At 39.1% G+C, this 20,193-nt stretch overlaps 2 protein-coding genes across 8 annotated transcripts; one reads left to right on the top strand and one right to left on the bottom strand.

Moving 5' to 3' along the window:
* Positions 1–1,816: 1,816 nt before the first annotated feature.
* galk2 (galactokinase 2) lies at positions 1,817–6,217 on the bottom strand. 2 transcript variants are annotated; one of them, XM_085282499.1, is made up of 11 exons: positions 6,078–6,217; positions 5,178–5,414; positions 5,010–5,098; positions 4,602–4,725; positions 4,369–4,462; positions 4,101–4,247; positions 3,790–3,888; positions 3,520–3,672; positions 3,072–3,282; positions 2,612–2,813; positions 1,817–2,106 (listed from the first exon to the last, which is right to left on the bottom strand). In XM_085282499.1, the coding sequence occupies exons 2-11, from the start codon at positions 5,225–5,227 to the stop codon at positions 1,899–1,901; spliced, it is 1,377 nt and encodes a 458-aa protein (XP_085138625.1). In that variant the 5' UTR covers positions 5,228–5,414; positions 6,078–6,217; the 3' UTR covers positions 1,817–1,898. The 2 variants fall into 2 exon arrangements, with proteins under 2 accessions (XP_085138625.1, XP_085138624.1); XM_085282498.1 differs by having other exon boundaries at positions 5,988–6,136.
* Positions 6,019–19,894, top strand: cep152 (centrosomal protein 152). Of its 6 annotated transcripts, none has more exons than XM_085282480.1 (27): positions 6,019–6,265; positions 6,393–6,555; positions 6,665–6,782; positions 8,711–8,820; positions 8,950–9,010; positions 9,152–9,439; positions 9,802–9,949; positions 10,255–10,395; positions 10,732–10,871; positions 11,126–11,326; positions 11,462–11,609; positions 11,710–11,801; positions 11,898–12,061; positions 12,169–12,370; positions 12,483–12,587; positions 12,673–12,803; positions 12,897–13,025; positions 13,102–13,402; positions 13,495–13,752; positions 14,302–14,433; positions 14,512–15,165; positions 15,487–15,562; positions 15,711–15,878; positions 15,983–16,067; positions 16,659–16,741; positions 16,898–17,245; positions 17,648–19,894. In XM_085282480.1, the coding sequence occupies exons 3-27, from the start codon at positions 6,693–6,695 to the stop codon at positions 18,463–18,465; spliced, it is 5,073 nt and encodes a 1,690-aa protein (XP_085138606.1). In that variant the 5' UTR covers positions 6,019–6,265; positions 6,393–6,555; positions 6,665–6,692; the 3' UTR covers positions 18,466–19,894. The 6 variants fall into 6 exon arrangements, with proteins under 6 accessions (XP_085138606.1, XP_085138611.1, XP_085138610.1 ...); XM_085282485.1 differs by having other exon boundaries at positions 6,019–6,555; positions 16,898–17,054; positions 17,142–17,215; XM_085282484.1 differs by having other exon boundaries at positions 6,019–6,555; positions 16,898–17,054; positions 17,142–17,245.
* The last annotated feature ends 299 nt before the right edge of the window (positions 19,895–20,193 follow it).

Raw genomic sequence — 20,193 nt, 5'->3', positions numbered from 1 at the left:
TTTCTGTGGCAGAATTTTTGGCCTCACCCCCTGCGCACAGAGATTTCTCCAGATTCTCTGAATCTTTTGATGATATAATGTACTGTAGATGATGAGACATTCAAAGTCTTTGCGATATTACATCAAGGAACATTATCCTGAAAATTTTCCACAATTTGTATACAGTTTTTTTCATATCCAATCATCTTATTCAACCTAATTAGCCACACTTTTGTTGCCCCAACTTTTCTGAAATATGTTGCTGTCATCAAATTGAAACAATGTTTTTCATCAAACAGTAAAATGTCTCAGTTTAATCATTTGACATGCTTTCTAGGTTTTATCGTGTGGGTTTGTGAGATTCGCAGATCATCGCATTCTGTTTTTATTTACATCTTACACAATGCCCCAACTCTTTTAGGGCTGGGCTTGTAAATTACAAAAGGGAAGATCGCCCTGGCCACAAGTACAAAAAGCATCATCTTTAAAAACTATGCACTGAAACACACTTTCGTCTTAACATACATCCAATACTTAAAAAATAAGTATTGTAAATGCTGAACTAATGCTGCTGAATAGGATGATAAGCACAATAAATTACAGATTTTAAACTTTTAATATATTTTACAGTTTGTGGCATATAGCATGCCACAATGACACTGCTCTGAGATCCATTGCCCTGTGCTGTGCCTTTAATAATTTCTGTTAAAGACGGTTCTTTTCTATTTAATATTTCATCTCTGATTTGGCCTGAGTATATTTAAGGACAAAGTAAAACTGAAATGCATGGCTTGAGTAAGACATATGGAAATAAGGGAGGTTTGATCATACGTCAAAGAAACATCGAATAAGTGGAGAAGTTTTAAATGTAAAAAATTACTTAAACCATCGGTTTTTTGAAGTAGTTCATAAAAGAGATGCAAACACAGGCCAGGTAAAATATGATATAATAAAGGCGTTTGAGCATTTTGCCATTGATGGATTCATAAGGAAAGAATGAGATATACCCCTAGCTGAAAACCCTCACATAGTGTTCTTCTTCTTTCGACTGCTTTCATTAGGGGTCACCACAGATTATCTGCCTCCATCTCAGCCTATCCTTAATATCTTCCTCTGTCACACCAACTCCCCTGCATGTCCTCCTCCACCACATCCATGAACCTGCTCCCTCGTTTCCTCCTGCCTGGCAGCTTCATATTATAAAATAACCACTCTCTCCTCCACATCTCCAAACCATCTCTTGCCTCGCTCACAAACTTATTTGGATTTGCATTTTAACCATTTACTTGATTCATACTTAATTTTTTATTATCATTTTACACGAATAACATGTAAAAGGGGCCACTTTTATGTCCTACGAAACACCCCCCCCCCATTTCTTTTGCATATGATATATGATGCATAGACCTCTAAGCCTCCAACAATCTCTGCTCTTTTGTGAAGTAAAAAATGTTACTGTGCAGAAGTTAACATCCAGCATTTGAGCCTTTTGAATGTCTTTAATACACTTACAACCCCAACAGTCTGCGTTTCCATTGATGCACATGGAGAGAGGGTTTTGTTTGCCTTTTAATGTTAGTGTCTGAAAATTTAATATAGATGAATTTTATACAGCACAAGTTTGTTTTGGTTGTTGTTGTTGTTCTCACATTTGCTTTCTTTTTGTTTATGAGAAAAATGTGCAGACAGACAATGACTTCTCAACAAAATCTTACATTAGAACATAATAAAAAAAAGAACATGTTTGAATGCACCCCGGAAGCAAATTTTGGCCCTTATTTTCCAGCATGATCTATATAGAAGAAAAAGGTAAATTTATCAGTCATCATATCATTAGTCACAAGTGCAAGAAAAACCCATTTATTTCTGAAACTGAAACTGAATGACTGCAGTATAAAATCAGAAATGGATTATGAAGATCACTCCTCGAGGAAAATTGCAGCTCCACCACCTGGCTTTGACACAAACAGACTTTGTTTTTCCATCGCTGCCCTGCGTGGATCAGGGAGGTAGTATTCTTCTCTAACAGCTTGTAAGAAAGACTCCACCTTTTTACTGGGAACCATGGAAACGGCACAGCCTCCCCACCCTGCTCCTGTCAGGCGGGAACCCACAGCCCCTGACTTCCTGCAACCACGAGAAAAAACAAAAAGACAACATATTTCAGTATAGTGCTAAGTATGACACTTTAATACTATTATTCCTCTAGGAAAGATGTGAGGAAGGAGTTGCACGTACATCTACAGTCATGCTAGTGGTGTGAGGTTCTACTTACTGTAAGCACTCAGCAAAGAGCTAATGCTAACACGAGTAGAAATCATACAGCCCTTGAATGACTAAGTCCATCCTTACTGCTTCCAAAGGAACTGAGAGGGCAAGTAGCAGCCTGGTTCTGCTATTCTGATGCACTTGATTAATTGATTGTCTTTTATAATTAGAACTGGGACACATGAGAGACTGTATGCAAACTAGATTATAGTTATAGTTATTATATTATAGTTTGCATTGTGCATTTTTATTAATTGAGATCTTTTTTTTGGTAAATGAACCTAAATACCTCTAAACATTCATTGGATAACATCCAGGTTTCTCTCCCAGGCTGTGCAGTAGTGGGTTAGTTTGCAGTACTCACAGGCAGATATCAACTAATTGGTCCAGTTCAGGGCAGCTGCACTCGTAGAGGTCTCTGCAGCTTGCGTGGCTTTGGTTCATCAGCTCTCCCAGTAGCCGCGTGGCATCGGTGGGTTCAGAGTCACACACGCTCTTAAACTGCAGGACTCGTGCAGCTTCCCCGTACACATGTTTGGCTCGTTGGTGAAGCTTGAACTGCGTCACTGAGAAAAATAACAGGAAAAGTGTTCCAGCAAAACCCTTAATCTTAAACCTGTTTTCATGAAACTGGAAATGAAAAAAAAAAATCTAATGTGATGGAATAACCAAATACTTGACTATCAGCAGAAAATACTATATTAAGAGTTGCTTAGTATTTACAAGAAAAATGTTCTGAAAGAAAGAAATGTAGCTCATTTCACTCGGGTAGAAGAATTTGGTTGGCTGGAAATTTAGTTCACCTAAATAAAGGTTTTACTTACTGTCCTGAGTATTAGCGCTGAGCAGCTCTGTTGAAAACTGCTCCGAGGTGATGCCCAGCACCTTGCATATCTCCTCTCGGCTGTAAGGCTCAGGATGCAGCACCTCGGCCACCAGAGCCAGCATCTCCTCCAGGGAGGCCTTCAGCTCCATCTGAACATGAGCCAGCTTCAACAGCCTGCTCGAGTCCACACCCCGCGCCTGGGCCAGCATCTGAGTACACATCCACCGTGATGTTAACTTTGAATATTACAAACTTATCACACATGTTTAAAGTTTAAAGCGACGCGTGAGGCTGTTCATCGCTGTGTTCTTGGGTTAAATGTTGTGCTCCGTTGCCTTTGAAAGAGCACACGAGTCAAACTAAATTCAATATTAAATTGAACCTCGGGAAACAAAACAACATATATAACAGATATTTCAGGAATGCATCATGGCAACAAATAGCACCTTTGTGGCAATCCGACACTCCACCACACGGATGTTGTAGTGAGAAGAAGCAGCTTTGTTCATCTCCACGCAGCAGTTGGAAATCACAAACACGGCACCATCAGGGAGTTTGACATCGGTAGCACGCAGGGGCTGGAACTCGATCAGCTTTGCCTGGCAGACAATTCAAAAAGTTTAGCCAGCAATACTGAAGTTATAATTTGTTTATTTAGTGTATTTTAGATGTGCCATATTCGTTAAACACAGGTCAATGGCGGTCGGGCTACATACAGTCCCTGCCTCTGCCAGGAATGAAATTGACTGGTCCATGCCTCCTCCCTCTGTGCCAATGTATCGCTCGCTTTTGGCACAAATCTCCGCAAGAGCCACCTGGTGAAATACAAAGTTTTCCTTGTTTAAGCAACAAATCCAGGAGAATGTCTAACTCATGAGGATTCACATTATAACAAATTAAAAGACAATATGGATTAGGAGTCATATTCTTTGTGATTAATTGTTCATTACCTGTTGAAAGCATCATTTTTGACTATTAACAAAAGAAATTAATACATGTTTTTGGTTTGGTTACAAAGAAGCTTCACCTTGGAGAGGGACTTTTGGTTTGCCTCCATTGTTACGAGGCCAGAACAACAAACTAAGGCACTAGAACTGGACAGGCCGGAGCTCGGAGGGATCGTTCCATCTACGACACAGGACATCCCCGCTAAATTGTTTAGCCCAAACTTCTCCTGAAAGAAAAAAAAATCTAAATGTATCATGTTACGACTTATGACGCATTTAGTACATGTTATAGTGTTCATTTTTTGCCATTCCATAATTTAAGAGTATAGAACTCATCACAAAGCTTACCTGAATACCTTTAACCCCACAGAGAAAATAATAATACCACTGTGGATCGTCTCTATCTATGGCAATTTCCTCTGAACACGACACACTGAAATCCCTGTATAATGACAAACAACAAGCTTTCTGAGAACACACACTCATAATGTACAGCTACCATTGAATAAATTACACAGGCCAAAAACAAACAAACAAAAAATATATATTTGGGGCCGTTACTATAAGTGTTCACATCTCACTTGTATTTAGGATTTGCGTTGGCCAGCTGGATCTTCCCTGAATCGTTCAGTGACACAGCTGTGAGGATATTCTGCTCGATGGCCATTGGAAGCACAGAATAGCCACAGTAATCAATATGTTCACCTGTTAATGTGACAAATATGAAAAAACGTATGTGACAGACCGTGTTTGACTGGTACCACTAAAAAAATTCCTGGATAAAAGCTGCAAACAAAATCATAATATTACCACAAATGTTTTACTTTGAAACAAGGTCAAAATATTAAGAACACCCACTGGCAGAACTACTATTATCTCCAGAGGATATATGGGTATACACTGTATTTATTCAACAGATACAAAATAGATGGAGCATATACAATAATGCAATCAGTATACAACACATGCCACACAAAGTATGAAATTACCTATTAGGTTTACCCTTCCAGGTGCAAATGCATAGAAGAGAGGAGATTCCCCATACTTTGACTCAAAGGTTTCTTTTAAGTTTTTCATCCTGCAAAATGACAAGAAAAGCAATTAAGTATCATAATATCATACTCTGAGAATCACTGCGTAACCTCGTTGCTTCTCACCTCTCGTTAGCAGCTATCTTTGTCTTTAACTTGGGCGGGTTTGTGGCCATTTCTACCCGTTTTAAAGTAATTGTGAGTCCACTTGTTGTCAGACAGGAGAGCTCAGAGCTTTCACATATCCGGGTTTAGATCAGCTGACTGTCACAAGAGGCTCCCGGATACCAAAATGCTGAACTCTGGTCGGAGCTCAGCTGAGTTTAGCGTCTGTCTACAAAGGAAGAGCTGACTCTGAAGCAGCTGAGGCAGCAGAGGCAAAATGCGGAAGTTAATAGACGGAAAGGAGGCGGGTCTTATGAGTCGACGTCCACAAATCTGAACGGAGTAACTCCATATACTGATGAGAACGGTCATTCATAAATTTGATGCACAAAGTTTCTTTTTTTTTTTTACAGTAGCCTACTTTAAATTAATTAGCTTTAATGTTAACGTCAATGAACTTCAGTAAAAAAATAAACAAAAACAAAAAAAGGTAATTAAAATGACAGAAATGTAATGCCATATTTTTGTGATCAAATTCCCAGGTTCGACTAACCTGATTATAATATCTATTTAGTAACCCTGTTCACGGTTATCTTGAAATTAGTTGCTATGTCACTGTTTAACCACACGATGGGAACATCAGATTGCTTTTTAAAAATGCCAGCGATGACGAAGTTTTCATAAAAGTGTGGCTTTGTTTGCACTTAAAAATTAATACATGTTGACCATGAATAAAAAAGGAGGAAAGAAAAACAAAAAATAACATGAAAGAGCAACAACAAACATAACATTTTATATATAATTTCCAAATATTCTCGATAACTACATTACCCATAATTCTAACGACTTTGTTACCATGGACACGGGGTTAACTAGCTCCGGGGTTCTCAGCAAGAAAAGAAATCTTGTAAATAGCTTCACCTGGTATGTTTTGTTACGCCAAAAAGCATTTAAATTAATATTTTCGTGTCGGTGAATTAGCGTCAGTTGTGGTGATAGTGAGTAAGTCTGTGTGCAATCAGATTCTTAAATCTGCTCTGTCTCAAAGAGCCTCAGTGGTTTGGCGCTGCTAACGCGCGCGAGTTTTCAAAGTGGGCGAGTCTAACAAGGTACGGCTAGCAGGAGTTAGCTTTGTTCGCTACAAAGTTAGCTTCCATCTTAAATGTTCGTAAACTGGCCTATAATTTGGCATTAAACCTGCGTGTCTTATTAAACGTGTTGGGCATATGTTTCCAGAGCTCGGCTGGATCGTTTGTTTGGCATGTCCGGGTTTACCGCTGGCTAAAAAGCCTCACTGTTTTGTAATAAACAGTGCAGCATGGCTAACAGTTAAAGCTAATACTCAATAAAGGGTTACGCAATTCAGCAAAGGAGACATCTGGCGTCTTTTAACTAACGGGTAAGCTTTGATATATATTTCTAGCTGATATCAATGCGTAATTTTAGTTAACTTGAGTTTTTAACTGCTGTCAAAGATAAATTAAGTTTTGTTGTTCCTGTTTTCCTAGGATCCCCTAAACGACCAGGAGGGTGTGCATGATGTCTATTGATTTTGACAGTGCTGCTCTTCAAACCCAACACGATGAAGAGGAATACGACCAAGAGGACTACGCCAGAGAGCAAGAGGTGCAACACTCAGATCTACAGCTTTTCAGAATTATTCAGATAACATCTGTCTGATAGTTGTGCATCCAGTTGTTGGACTGAGTTCACATTCGGCATGCACCCTGAATTTCTTAGGATATTTACAATAACAATTTGATGGATATTATTTATTTACTTTGTTATTTAGTGCCCACTTAGCTAACTGAGAAAGCATATTGTGAAAACACGATTTGTCTTTCGGCTCTTCATCTAATTGTCTTTAAACATATTTAGCCAGCTGACTCTGCTTGTTTCATCGCGCATTGGCTACAGCCATCATAGTTGCTGATATCAGTCAACACAGTAGAAAGCCTGTGCATGTTATTCAACATGCAAGAACACAACATCATGTCCAGCTAATGCTAAAATTACAAAATGATAAGAAGCCATTATTTATCTCAGCTTACTTTACATTTACTGTCACTGTGTACAGTGATTGTATGTTTACCAAATTGGACTACTACTGTTAATCTTACATTTCTCTTTGTGAGTTTGTAGTGCTGTCTGGGGAATCATTGACAAGTGCATTGTTTGAATTTCACAAGCACTGCCTGCTTCACAGTTACTCACTGTTATTACTCACAACTACAATCTGTTGTGCTGTGAGCTTAAGCTATTATTGGCTCAAGGAAAAGGCCTCCTTCCAGGTGTGTCACACTGAAACCAGCTCAGCCCTTTGGCTTCCCCACTTTCTATTTGGGTTACTTGGCTTCAGGAGAGAGAGTGAAGAAGCATTTGCTGATCTTATAGAGCTCAGCATAATGGGCTTTAAATAGTATTAATTAAATTGATTTTCATTTCATTTATTTTTATTTATTCTTTTTTTTTCTTTTTTTAGGCTATAACCTACTTATAATACACTAGCTCGTTATGGATAATGTCTGCCAGCAGTAACTGGAATGTTTCTGCTCCAGTTAACTTCGCTATATGTTTTGTCTAAACAATGGAGGTCTTTGGGAGGCAAACAAGACAATACCACAGGGAGCCGACAACATGCCAGGCACATTTTGGATGTTTTACACAGAAGGCCTTCTCTACAGGCAGATTAGGCTGGGGGCTATCTCGTGGTTTCACAGCTAAAGTAGAAATGCCTTTTCAAATTTTGTTGACTGTGTAAGTGGGATAATATGGGTCCTTTGGTTGTGGACACAGTGGAGGATCTGAGGAGTATTCAGCGGTCCTTATGGGAAGTAAGTCCAGCTGGCTCTGCTTGTTTCAACACACATGGCTGTTTGTTATGTAACTTTGGTTAGTCTGTTACTGAAGAGTTTGGGTTTTTTGTGTCATTTTATTTGTAAGAGTCAAAATATTAAACAAGGGTACATTTGAAAAGCCTTAATGAGAATCAGTTTTATGTCAAAGTAAATTTACACATATGGGTTCTAAACCAGTGATTAACATAGGAGTAAATTCACCCATTTAGGTCACAAAATACAAATACTGCCATATGAGCACAATGTGCAAATATTTAAATAGTAGACGTTTTTTTGCCATATAAAGATTGGGCTACACTGTGCAGTGCTGTGCAAAATACAGTCGGAGAGTGCAAATACTTCCATGATTAATCATTTAATCAAAGTTTATCCTTAAATCTCATATGCAAACACAAAAAGCTTCTGAAAGTGTTTTAAGGTATAGCCTGAGTCATTTTGATTTAGTAAATCTGCACAGCATAATGTAATGATATTTAATATAACAAGTATTTCTCAAAACTGCAGCTAAATAATAAAAACACACTGCATAAGACTTTTACAGCCTTTTAAGCTGTCAGTGATTGCTTAGCTCTGGTGTTTTTTTTCCTCTATCTTTGTTACTTTATAACTCAGTTGCGAAGCAACCATGGTGACTCATTTCCATGTGCTATTTTCTCTCTTTCTTTTTTTTTTTTTTTTTTTTTTCCTTTCTCGCAGCTGCACAAGCTGCTCACAGACCTGCCTGATGACATGCTTGAGGACAGCATTGACTCTTCCTCCCCAGAGCTGGATTACACTGCCTGCAGTAATAAAAACACTGGCAACAGGTAACACATGTTGCTGCTGATGACACTATTGGTAATGTCACATTTCGAGAACTCTGGGTGTGGTTCAAGACAAGCAGATTTGTTGTCACTGCAACATTAGTTATCATTTGTTGTGCTTTCTCTACTTAGCCCACAGTCCAGCTGGACTCGGCAATGGTCTGATCATCCAAGGCCAGCCCCTCATACACAGGTAGAGTGTTAGTTTATGTTCAGTAGTAGATTTAGGGGCCTAGAATATTTTTGCCATTTAAAAAAAATACAACTCATAAATGGTGCATACAAAAAAAGTTCAAAAGGGAAAGAATCACTCTCTGTTATTGTCTCTCTAAAGAACTATGACGAAGGGTTGAACAATGAGTATGCATATAAGGACGGAGCTGCTCGTATTAATGGACATCGGAGTCCTCCTCAAAGTCAACCACTGCCTCACACCTGGAACCAGGATCATCAGTTCACACAAGCAGATTATACATGCACAAGCATGGGCACAGACAAAATGACAGAGACCAGTGATTTTTCCACCGAGTTTGAGTCTAAACCATACCCTCAGGGTGCCAGTAATCATGTGGAATATAATGGAGAAAGAGGATACATAGACAAGCAAAACCACCAATTTCAAGTGAGTGGACCATTTAATTTCAAAAGCGTCCAGAAGGTCGTAGCTGTTATTGTGCTGTTCTTTCCTTTAAAGTTTTAGGTCTTAATGCCTCCAAATCATTTGAATAAATAGTAACATGAAAGGGTTTCTAGTATTGTTTTTAAAAAAGCAGCATTTTATTCCAAAAGAATCATACATTACTTGTGTGTATGAAGTTTCCTCAAATGTCATTTTAAATTAACATCTTGTTATCTGGCAATTTGTAGTTTGTGCATTTTTATTTTTTTTATGTTTGTATGTTTTGTTTGTGTATTTTGTGTTTTTTTTTTTTTTAAATACAGCAACATTTTCACTACTTTCATACTATGTTTCTATGTTTAAAGTCTGAAGTATGTGACAGAGGTGCAAATCAGTACAAGGTGAGCTACAATCCTCATCATCCTGCCCATCAGCCAAACATGTTTAAGCCACAGGCTGCTCCGCAAGGTCAGTTTGACCATCTGCAGAGAGATTTCCTTGACTCGACACAACGTAAGTCTTACTTTCATTGACTAAATAATATAACTGAGTACACTGACATGTAAATATAAACTATTTGATGAGATGTGTGCCTGTTTCGGGACTGCAGGTGGAGATTGTCAAGTAGCTTAATCTGTTACAAGGCATTTTTTTTTTCTTCTAGTTGTATGCATAGTCTAGCTGTACTGCAGAAAGGTGTAATTTGTATCGCCAGTGGTTTTAAAAAACAAACAAACATAAAACGACATTGCTTAAATTGAAAATGTCTTCACAATTAAAAATGACTAAAATTAAACACTAAATGATCTTTGTTTCAGAAAATGCTGACCGGGAGCAGCTTGCCCAGGTGCAGATTTTGAACAAAGCTCAACAGAGGCAAATTGAAGACTTGGAGCGAAAACTTGAGGATTCACGGCGTAACATGAGATACCTCGAGCATCAGTTTGTAATCGTCAAAGGTATGTTCAACTTTAAATGAGGGACATCTCACTTTGTTGCAGTACTTGAACAGTGATGTGATTTTGGAGATTTCTTTAATACTTTCAGGAAGAACATTTAATGTTGGTACTTAATTTTTTTTACAAGCATCATAATAATAATAATAATAATAATCCACTCAAAACCTTGGGCACTTGGGACTTGAGAGGGATTGTCAGTTTATATAACTGAGATTAGTAGAAGGAAATGTAAGTTTTTCTTTAGTTGGTTAAAACGTCTGCCCCCTTGTGGCTGTTAGTGATGTAGCACTTCTTGCCAGATGTACTGATGGTCCTTTTAAAAAATATTGTCCATAGATGAAAAGGACGGCCTAGCAGTAAGTTTAAGGGAAGCGAGTCGATTGATTGAAGAAGCCAAGGAAAGAGAGGTCCAAATGCAAAACAAGCTGAAGGCAATGGAGCAGCAAATACAGATCCTCACTGAGAGAGACCACGAGGTGTGTTCTGTGCTGACAAACACTGTTTTCATTCTATTTTCTTAGTTATTTAATGCTAAATTTAAGACAGTAATAATATTTAAGTATAACTATTAAAGAAACATGCGTTTACAGATTTAAGAATTTAATATGAAATTTTGCATACAAATGTGTCTAAACCAGCTCTGCTTACTGAAACATGATGCATGACTGAAACCTTTGTATGAGAATGCTTCTTTTTAGTGTATACAGCAAAGGTTTTCTTTTGTTTGCAGAACATGAAGAAACAGAGGGTGGCAGATGCTGCGGTAGACAGCATGAAGCAACAGATGTTGGAGCTTCGCCGTTCTGACACGCTGTCCAGAGCGTGGGAACAGCATGACAGAGACCTTGCCGTCATAAAGGAGAAGCATGAGGCTGCTCTGTTAGCCCTGCAACAGAAGCTGGACTCTACCTCTCAGGCTTTGAATGAACAGGTCTGGAGTTTTATTGACATAGTATTAGAAAATGGAACAAGTTAACCATAAGTCCATTGTTTGTCATCAGACAAATTTTGATCATATTATTATTATTGTTAAGTCAGGGTGTGTTTTTTGTTTTGTGGCTTCCAGCTTGATATTGGTCAGAAGTTACGGGAGCATGTGAAGCTGTTGGAGCGCCAGAGAGAAGAAGAGCAGCTGGAGAGAGCCAGAGTGGTGAATGCACTCACTCAGCGTCTGGAAGAGAGTCAACAACAATGTGCCAAGCTGCTGCAGACAAGTGTGTGAACTCCACATGAACATTACTGAGCAGCTGACACCCACATTACCTTATTCTTGCTCACATTTAATTGATCTAATTATCTGTTTTTTATTTTCAGATTCAGTGCAAGAGATGAGTCAAATGCAAATCAAACTACAGCAGGCACTGTCAGCCAAGGCCCTGAGTGAGAACATGAACAAAGTTTTACAGGTTTGTCCTCAGATTTTTCTAAAGCACAACTACTTCTGTGACTTCTGATGAACAAGCTGCACAAATGTTTTGTGTTTTTCCATTTTCACCCTAAAGGAGGATATGGCTGATCTCAAGGAGCAGATCGCTCTGTATGAATCTGCAGTGAAGCACGGTGTCATTGTGATAGACCTAAGCAGCAACTCGGAGAACCAGCTGTCTGAATCCTGTGTGGATTTGGGGTTGAAGAAAACAAACAGGAAAAATGGCACACTTAATAGGTAACCGTGTGAATACAGACCAGTCATTGTGATCTGTATCTCTTCCCCTCTTGGGCTGAACTCTCCAGAGTAACCTTTGGAAACACATCTTTCTGTTGTTTTGTCAGTACTGCTTTGGCTCACCTGTCAGACTCTAAGCTGCCTAAGGATGAGGCTTTAAGGTTGCTACGAGTAGAGATGCAGCGCTGCCTGGGTAGTTTAAAGGGGAAGCGGCAGAAGATCAACCAGCTGCAGGAGGAGCTCCAGCAGTGTCAGCGTCGAGTGAATGAAATGCAGATTGAATTAGATGAAAAAAAACTTAACTCTGAGGTGAGCGCTGACTCCTGAAAATTGTTACTTTTCTAAACTTTGGTTAATTTTATAAAAGGACTAAAAGTGGGTGGGATTAGGTGACTGATGCAGACATTTTTGATTTACCCAGATGAAAGAAACCAGCCAGAAGAAACATCAAGACATGACTGGAGACTCTCAAAAAGAGTTGATGAGGTTACAGGAGGACAAAACACACTTGCAGGAACAAGTGGAGGTGGGTTGACGTTTGTTGCCAGACTAATCATGTTCTTAGTTTTTTGGCTAAGTCACAAAAGACTGTTGTCTTCTCCAAACTGCAGCTGCTAGAAAAGAAGAATCAGGAGCTGAAAGAAAACGAGGAAAAACTGAAGTCTGCCAATTCTGAGTTGTGCACCAAAATGAGGGAAATGATCCAGGAGCTCGACCAAGAAAAGCAAGAAGCTGCTGAGAGGTAAAGTTTACTCTTTCTCTTCCTCCTCTTTCTTGGGGCACGTGTATTTTCCTGTTATGTGTATTTATAAGTATATGTGCTTCTTTTGCTTAGATCTGAGCGGATTCATCAGCAGTACAGGAATGATGTGGTTAACAGGATCAGAACAGAACTCATGCTGGAACACGATGCTCAGGTAGAGCGGCTGACGACACAGCACCAGCAGCAGCTTCAGCAGTTACAGTAAGTCTCCTGCATCTCATGCTAAAAATATAGTTGATTTCAGACTTTTGTGGATATTTTTCTATTTTTTCCACAGAAGCCAGCTCTCTGAAGCTAATGATAAGATGCTGGCGGTACAAGAATGTTACATATCTGTCTGCAAGGAGAAGGACTTGCTTGAAGAAAGCATCCGCAGCAGAGAGAAGGAGGAGAAGTTGATCAGAGAGGAGAGTGGCACAGCTATGCAGAAGCTGAGAAGTGAGCTTGAGGCTCAGCATCAGGCCTCAGTTATGGAGCTGAAAGCTGTCTGGTCCAAAGAGAAAGGGGCTGAGTTCCAGCAAACACTGACTTCTCATTTAGCTTCCACTGAGGCTGCATGGAAGGAGGAGTTGCAAAAGGTATGACTATTAAAATGTATTCCTATCTCCCTCATTCGACTAATATTGGTTTCATACAACACTTATTTTCTTCTGTTCTACTTTTTATACAGATGGAGAAGACCTGGGCCCAGAGGTTGGAGGAGGCTACAAGAGAGGAACATCAAGAGGTTGCTGAGACAAGCTGTCAGACGGATGAGAATGAGGTCAGTTGGACAATTTCTGCTGAGGAGTTGGACTCCAGGCTCAGTGCCCAGAGACAGCAGCTGCAACTGGAATCTGAAAATGTCAGAAGGAAAGCTGTGGAGGAAGCCAGGAAACGAGTCCAGAGAGAGCTGCAGGAGAAACACCTGGACGACATGGCTAAACAAGTCAGTGCGTTTTTGTTTTATGATTGTATTTCAAGAGAAATATTAAACATATTTTAATGGTCATCAAAATACATGTGCATGTGTTTTGAATTATTAAAGTAGACCTACTTTAATTTGAAAAGGCTTGATGACTGTCAAGTGATTGGGCTGTAACCAAACAAAAAACCCACCAGCAACGCAGTTTGAGGTCTTTGGCTTTGTTTTTGTGCTACGATCACAGGCTGATAGACTGATTTGGACTAGCATCCCGTACAGACCAAGACTTTGGTAAATAATTAAACATTTCACCAGATATCGACGCATTAAAAAAAAAAAAAAAAATCACCAGAGTGCGGAATATGACATTTCAGACCCTTAAAGTCAACTTCATCTATTTTAGGTACAGAGATTTAAACCATCAATTTTAGTGTATATTACTCACAAGACTTGGTTAAGTTATTTTCCACCATTATGTAAAAATGTTTATATCATAATGATAGTTCTTTTCCTCTTTGACATGATTATTTGATTCAGTTAATGGACATAAAAATGCGTTTGTGTTTGTTTCAGGTTGAAGGGGCAGTAACCAGAGCCTATAATCGCTGGATTGAGGATCTCACTTCACTGCCAGAATATCAAGCTGCTCTACAAACTGAGAAGGAGAAATGGGAACAACTGCAAGAAAAACACACCCAACAGAAGGTATGAAAGAGTTTTTGTCCTTTATTTGAAAGTGTCACTGCTGTTGTCTGGGTTTATATATTTATTTAAATGTTTTAGGTGTCCCAAGCCCTGAAGGAGGCGGAAGAGCAGTGGCGCAGGAAGCACAAGAACCAGCAGGAGGAGAACGGCTCTGGGCCACAAAGGATGGAGGAGCTGCAAGAGGAACTGGCAGCCCTCCAGAGCCAGCTGGAGCAAGTGACCAGAGAGCAAGCTGCCTTATTGAAAGCTGAGCTGGCAGGAGCGAGAGCAGCCTGGAACAGAGACAAACAGCAGGAGATCACCATCATCCAGGCCCGCAGTGAGCAGGTATATCAAGCCAAGCTGCAAGAGCAGTGCAAAAAGCTGGAGCAGGCTGTATTCCAAGCCAGAGAAGATGCTGATCTCCAAAAGAATGAGCTGCTCCTACAGATGGAGGCCAAGCTTCAGCAAACTGTGAGTGCTCGTGAGGAGGAGTGGCGATGCCAGCATGCAGAAAAGGAAACGATCCAAGGAAAGCAGATAAGAGATGAACTACAAGCAGAGCTTCAGACTGCACTCGCAGAGGTCCAGGCACAACTTCTCAGGAATACCAAAACGGATCATCAGGGTACTGAAGACACTCGGAGGACCAGCGGGGCTACATCAGAGGCTACAATAACACACATCATCCAAACTTCATGCAGAGACATAGTCCAAAGAGCAGTAGCCCAGGCTAAGAAGGAATGGAAAACAGTGAGTTGTTATATTTCTAAAGAATATATAAATGATAAATGTATAAATTAAGTTGGTGTGCAAAAGGAAAAGATTAGAGTAGCCAGAGAGATGAGTAAGAAATGTCATCATTTTTATTACAAGTACTGCTATGAATGATTTGTACAGCACGTGTGTGTGTACAAATCATATATATATATATATATGTATATATATATATATATATATATATATATATATATATATATATATATATATTATATATGACTATTTATTTATTTTACAGATTTGTCTTTTATTTAGAAAGTTTTTCATCTGAAGCTTTCATTTTTGATCCCACAGATGACTGAAGAGAATTTGAGCCGTGCTTTGAAGGAAACGCAGAAACAGCACGAAGGAGAAATAAAGAAAATGCAAAGTACGCAATGAGCTCCTCTCTAGCAGGACATGAAAATGTTCTGCTTGTATATCAACATGACATACTCTGTTCATTTCATGAAATGGTTGGTATCAATATTATATGGCAAGGTTTTTTTTTCTGTTTTTTTTTTCTTTTCTTTTTTTAGCAGTCTTATCCCAGCAGAGGGAGCAGTGTCATTGCAGGAAGGAGTGCAGTGAAACTGTAAGTAAGCTGCAGAAGAAGAATCAGGAGCTCCAGAGACATTTAGAGAAAACCTGTCGACAACTCCAGCACAGTGTTAGAGAGCACAAAACTGCCATACAGCATCTCAAAGGTAGTGCATTTAAAAGACCTTATTAAGATTCTTTTATAAGATTTTTTTTTTTTTATGAGCTGGAACTGCATGTGTGCTGACGGGTTAAGTGCTATCTGTTGTAGATGAGCATGAAAGCGTCTTACAGAGGGCAAAGGAGGAACATCTGCAACAGTTAGAGGAAGTGAAGAGAGCAACAGAATCATCAGGGTTTGTGTTTTTTTTTTATTTTTGCCTTTAATTTAATGGTACAGTGAAAATTGCTATTGCCTTGCTGCACTTCAGTTATGTCAAAAACAAGTTGTTTCATAAATCTAATGCCTTTCAGAGCTACGTATTCAATTAGACCTCTCAACAAGTTTCTTCGGTTTGATCTTTTAATTTACAAGTTTAATTTCTTGAGACAAGTCGCTCCAAGATGCTCCAAGTTTATTTTAAACTTGGAGCATCTAAATTATCTTGGCATCATAATCTGTCAAGACAATTTAGATTTTAAAAAACCATAAAGAAAATAAGAGATTTCAAAGCTACTTCAAGGGACTGTTAAATGCTTCTTACTGTGGGACCGCTTTACCTGATTTATATTAAGAAAACTAAAAAAACAAAAGAAACAAGGACTCTTCTGTATGTTAACACTCTGATAATTTCTGAACTGCATAATTAGACATGGCTTCATTAATCCCCCACTGGGGAAATTCACTTGCTACACTGTGTCAAAATGTTTACTGAATACAGTAAAATACACAGAGATTAAAGACAAAATATGTATTTAACCAGGATTGTTGACTGTTTTGCTTGCAGAAGTTCTGGTCAGCAGCAAAAGCTTCAGCAAGGCCTGGAGGAGATGAAGCAGCAGTACCTGATGACTGTGGAAAAGATCAGAGGTTGGCGTTAGTGCCGGGGGATTAAATATGCATATCTTGTTGTTTGTTGTTGTTTTTGTTTTTATGTTAAATCATGTGTCCCAAAAGGTTGATTCTGTTCATTTGGATGTTGCATTTTTAAGTAAAACAGTGTTTTTTGGGGTTTTTTCCTTTCAGGAGACATGCTGCGTTACCTCCAGGAAAGTCGAGAGCGTGCAGCTGAGATGATCCGCAGGGAAGTGCAGAGGGAGAGGCAGGACACTGCTAGAAAGATGAGGCGGTATTATCTGACCTGTCTGCAGGAGTTATTGGAAGATGGAGGAAAGACCGCAGGGCAAGAGGCCATAATTATCCTAAACTTGTTTGCTTGGTTCATCATGGCTCCTCTTGTTAATTGTATCGATTTTCCTGTCTTCTGCAGTGCTGAAAAGAAAATAATGAATGCTGCAAGCAAGCTGGCAGCCATGGCCAAAGTGCTGGAGACTCCAATCAAAAGTAAATCAGCAAAGAACCAGAGTTTCCAGAGTGAGTGCTAATGTGCTAAACCATAGGTGTCAAACTCTGGCCCGCGGGCCAAATATGGCCCGCAGCCTAATTACATTTGGCCCGCGAAGCCATACCAAATTATTATCAGAGCTGGCCTACTGGTATTATACAGCTAATATATATATTGTTTAGTATTAAGCTTTGCTTGTTCCATATTCAGTTTTTCAGCAAAACTTGTTTGAGTCCATAAGAAAAGATTCATTCTTAAATCTGGAGGAAGATTTTTTTCCAATAAATATTAATGTTAGCCCGCGACCTTGTTCCAGTTTTGAATTTTGGCCCACTGTGAATTTGAGTTTGACACCCCTGTGCTAAACTGTTTTACTGGGATTTTTTTCTCACCATGCCAGTGTGGTTTGCATCTGTGTTTTGCATTGACAGGATGTTCAATGGCTGTATCCACCACTGGCTGCCTTCCAGGTAGAAACGCAGGTTTCACTAAGAACCTGCCAACCCTCACTGAGCTTCCTGACTTCAGGACAGAAGAGAGATGCCTCAGGGAAAAGACTTGTGCTGATTCAGAACAGAATCCAACCGCAGATGTGAGAACTAAACTTTTGAGCCACCTGGACATTCTTGCATCAAGGAGGGAGGAGACCTCTGTGGATGAAGGGATGAAGCCCCAAAATGTTTATACCACCCAGCCGTCGTACAAATCCTCTCATCAAACGGTTTCTCCATCCCACATGAATTTGGTCAATGTGTCTGTGAGGTGTAAGAGCAGAGAGATGTACATGCAGGGAGGTGACTCGAGGAAAGCCGAAACCCATTTGGATTCACAGCGTCAGAGAAAACCTGTCCTCATCCAGGAGGCTCCTGTCAGGGATGAGAAACAGAACGACTGGAGCATGACTAGTGGTGACTCTGACACAGACTTCCAAGTCCCCAGACTGTCCTACTCAGGGAGGAAAGTGGAACCAGTGAAACCCTTTTCTGTGTCGGCTGCATCAGCCAGCAACATAGGGGAATTCGGCAGTCACAGCCCTGATGTTTCTGACCTCACTGTTTATAATGAGATTTCTAAGAAGACTCCTGACACAGAGACATTTGTGCATGCAAAGAGGAGTGTGCACAGAGAGCCTACTCCTGGCTCTGAATGTGAGAAGCTGCAGGAAGGCTGGTCAAGGCCTCCGTTTTCTGAGTTGAGGCAGCGCCAACAGGACAGTGGCTTTGACAGTCCCTTCTACCAACAGAAATAACAAGCGAAGGGCAGACATGAGGTAAAGTTTCAGTTAGCTCATCAAATGGTGCCTTACAGTGTCAAGTGTTTACATTATATAAAATTTTGTCCTGAAAGTGCTTGAACTTTGTGTTTGTTGAGTTATTTGTTAGGCAGAGTTTGATCTGTTGGCAGCTTTTTTTTCTTTGCTTGGTGAGGAAGATGTGAAGGCTGATGATTGTACTTAAGTATGAAGCTACAGCAGCTGAAAATTAACTAAACTGTTAGTTTGGCTCTAAGTCTTAACAAAATCGGTCTGCTCACATGTTTGAAGCTTACAGAAGAGGATCTGGCATTAGCCATTGGGGGGAAAAAAAAAAAAAAAAAAAAAAAAAATTATATATATATATATACACATATATATATATATACATACATACATACATACATACATACATACATACATACATACATACATACATACATTTTTATTTTTGGGTGTGTTTCTTCTAGTTTGTTTTTTTTTAATTCTGGGGGGAAAATACTCATGACCCTCTCCAATCTGGCCTTGATCCTCATCTGTATAAACTCACCAATTAACATGTGATCTTTTGATGAAATATTAGTAATAGTAATGACAAGTTGTGGGCCAGAAAAGCAGACAGGTGAAGACCTTCGCAATTTCGCAACAAATGTCGCAACCTGCCGTTTCATATTTACAAAGTACGTATGGAGGAGGTTCATAATTAACTCTGCGGAAAGTGAATATGTATGTTTAGTATTGAATTATTGCATTGTGTAAACAAACGCAGGCTGCATCTCATATAAGGATTTAAATGGCAAAGTCCAGTGAAGCAATGGACCTTTTTTTTTCTGTTTAAAACGTTTTCAAGTCTCCTTTTGTAAGTGACACTTATTTAAATGTCCCTTTAAATATCTGTATCTACAGCAAAAATCACATCAAAATATGGGAGCCACCCAAGAGGCCTGTCTGTGCTGTAACTTTAAAACGTTTCTGTATTTCTAGCACTCCAGGAAAATTTATTTCAACATTTACAGATCTGCAAATGTTTTGTTTTTTTTGTTTTTTTTAAATCCACATTTATTAATCTGCACCCAGAGATCGCACACAGTATTTGTTACACATTTACAAATCTGAGTATACACACACAGACTGAAGAACAAACAACCTTTGACACACATTTGAAAATAATTGTGCTACGGTATAATCTAGTACACATTGTACATTTATTTCGGTCATAGGCTGTAACTGGCACACAGGAGTTCACTGAATCAGAGATACTCAGTCAAATACTGGATCCTTACTGGGTCACATCTTCTCAGTCTGGGGTTAGGTTTTTTTAAAACCAGTCAGTTTGTGTTTTTTACTTTTAAAAAAAAAATGTTTATATATAATGTTTATGTTTTTAAGATCTGCAGAGCATAATTATAAATGTTTCTATATTGTGTTTGTGTATATTGCTTGAAATCTTCCTTTAATAAATCTTATTTAACTGAAAACTAGGAAGCAAATTTATTATGAAAGCTAAACCTTACAAGCAAAAAAGCAGCTGATCTATTATTCCTCTTTATTTGGTAGATATGTGAAAATGAATAAACATGAATCTATTTACATATATTAATATATTAAACGCAGACATTGTCCATGTTTAGACAATGTTTTGTTTTTTTTCCTTTTTCAGATGTATCAGCGAGTGCAGGACTTACAAATTTACAATGATTTTTGCTTTTGTCTATTTGTCTACAC

Source organism: Mchenga conophoros, linkage group LG7 (genome assembly GCF_057382185.1).
Source record: "Mchenga conophoros isolate Kocher_MC1m ecotype Shallow Benthic linkage group LG7, M_conophoros_male_GT1.1, whole genome shotgun sequence".
NCBI classification, from domain to species: domain Eukaryota; kingdom Metazoa; phylum Chordata; class Actinopteri; order Cichliformes; family Cichlidae; genus Mchenga; species Mchenga conophoros.
The sequence above is the reverse complement of the archived record's forward strand: the minus strand, read 5'-3'. Positions and strand labels throughout refer to the sequence as shown.

Coding starts and splice junctions, on each gene's coding strand:
- galk2 (XM_085282499.1), bottom strand. CDS start 5,227: ATGGCCACAAACCCGCCCAAGTTAAAGACAAAGATAGCTGCTAACGAG. Junction 4,726..5,009: donor TGGAAGGGTAAACCTAATAG/GTAATTTCATAC, acceptor TCACATTAACAG/GTGAACATATTGATTACTGT. Junction 3,889..4,100: donor ACCAAAAGTCCCTCTCCAAG/GTGAAGCTTCTT, acceptor GTATTTCACCAG/GTGGCTCTTGCGGAGATTTG.
- cep152 (XM_085282480.1), top strand. CDS start 6,693: ATGATGTCTATTGATTTTGACAGTGCTGCTCTTCAAACCCAACACGAT. Junction 11,802..11,897: donor ACATGAACAAAGTTTTACAG/GTTTGTCCTCAG, acceptor TTCACCCTAAAG/GAGGATATGGCTGATCTCAA. Junction 15,563..15,710: donor AGAAATAAAGAAAATGCAAA/GTACGCAATGAG, acceptor TTCTTTTTTTAG/CAGTCTTATCCCAGCAGAGG.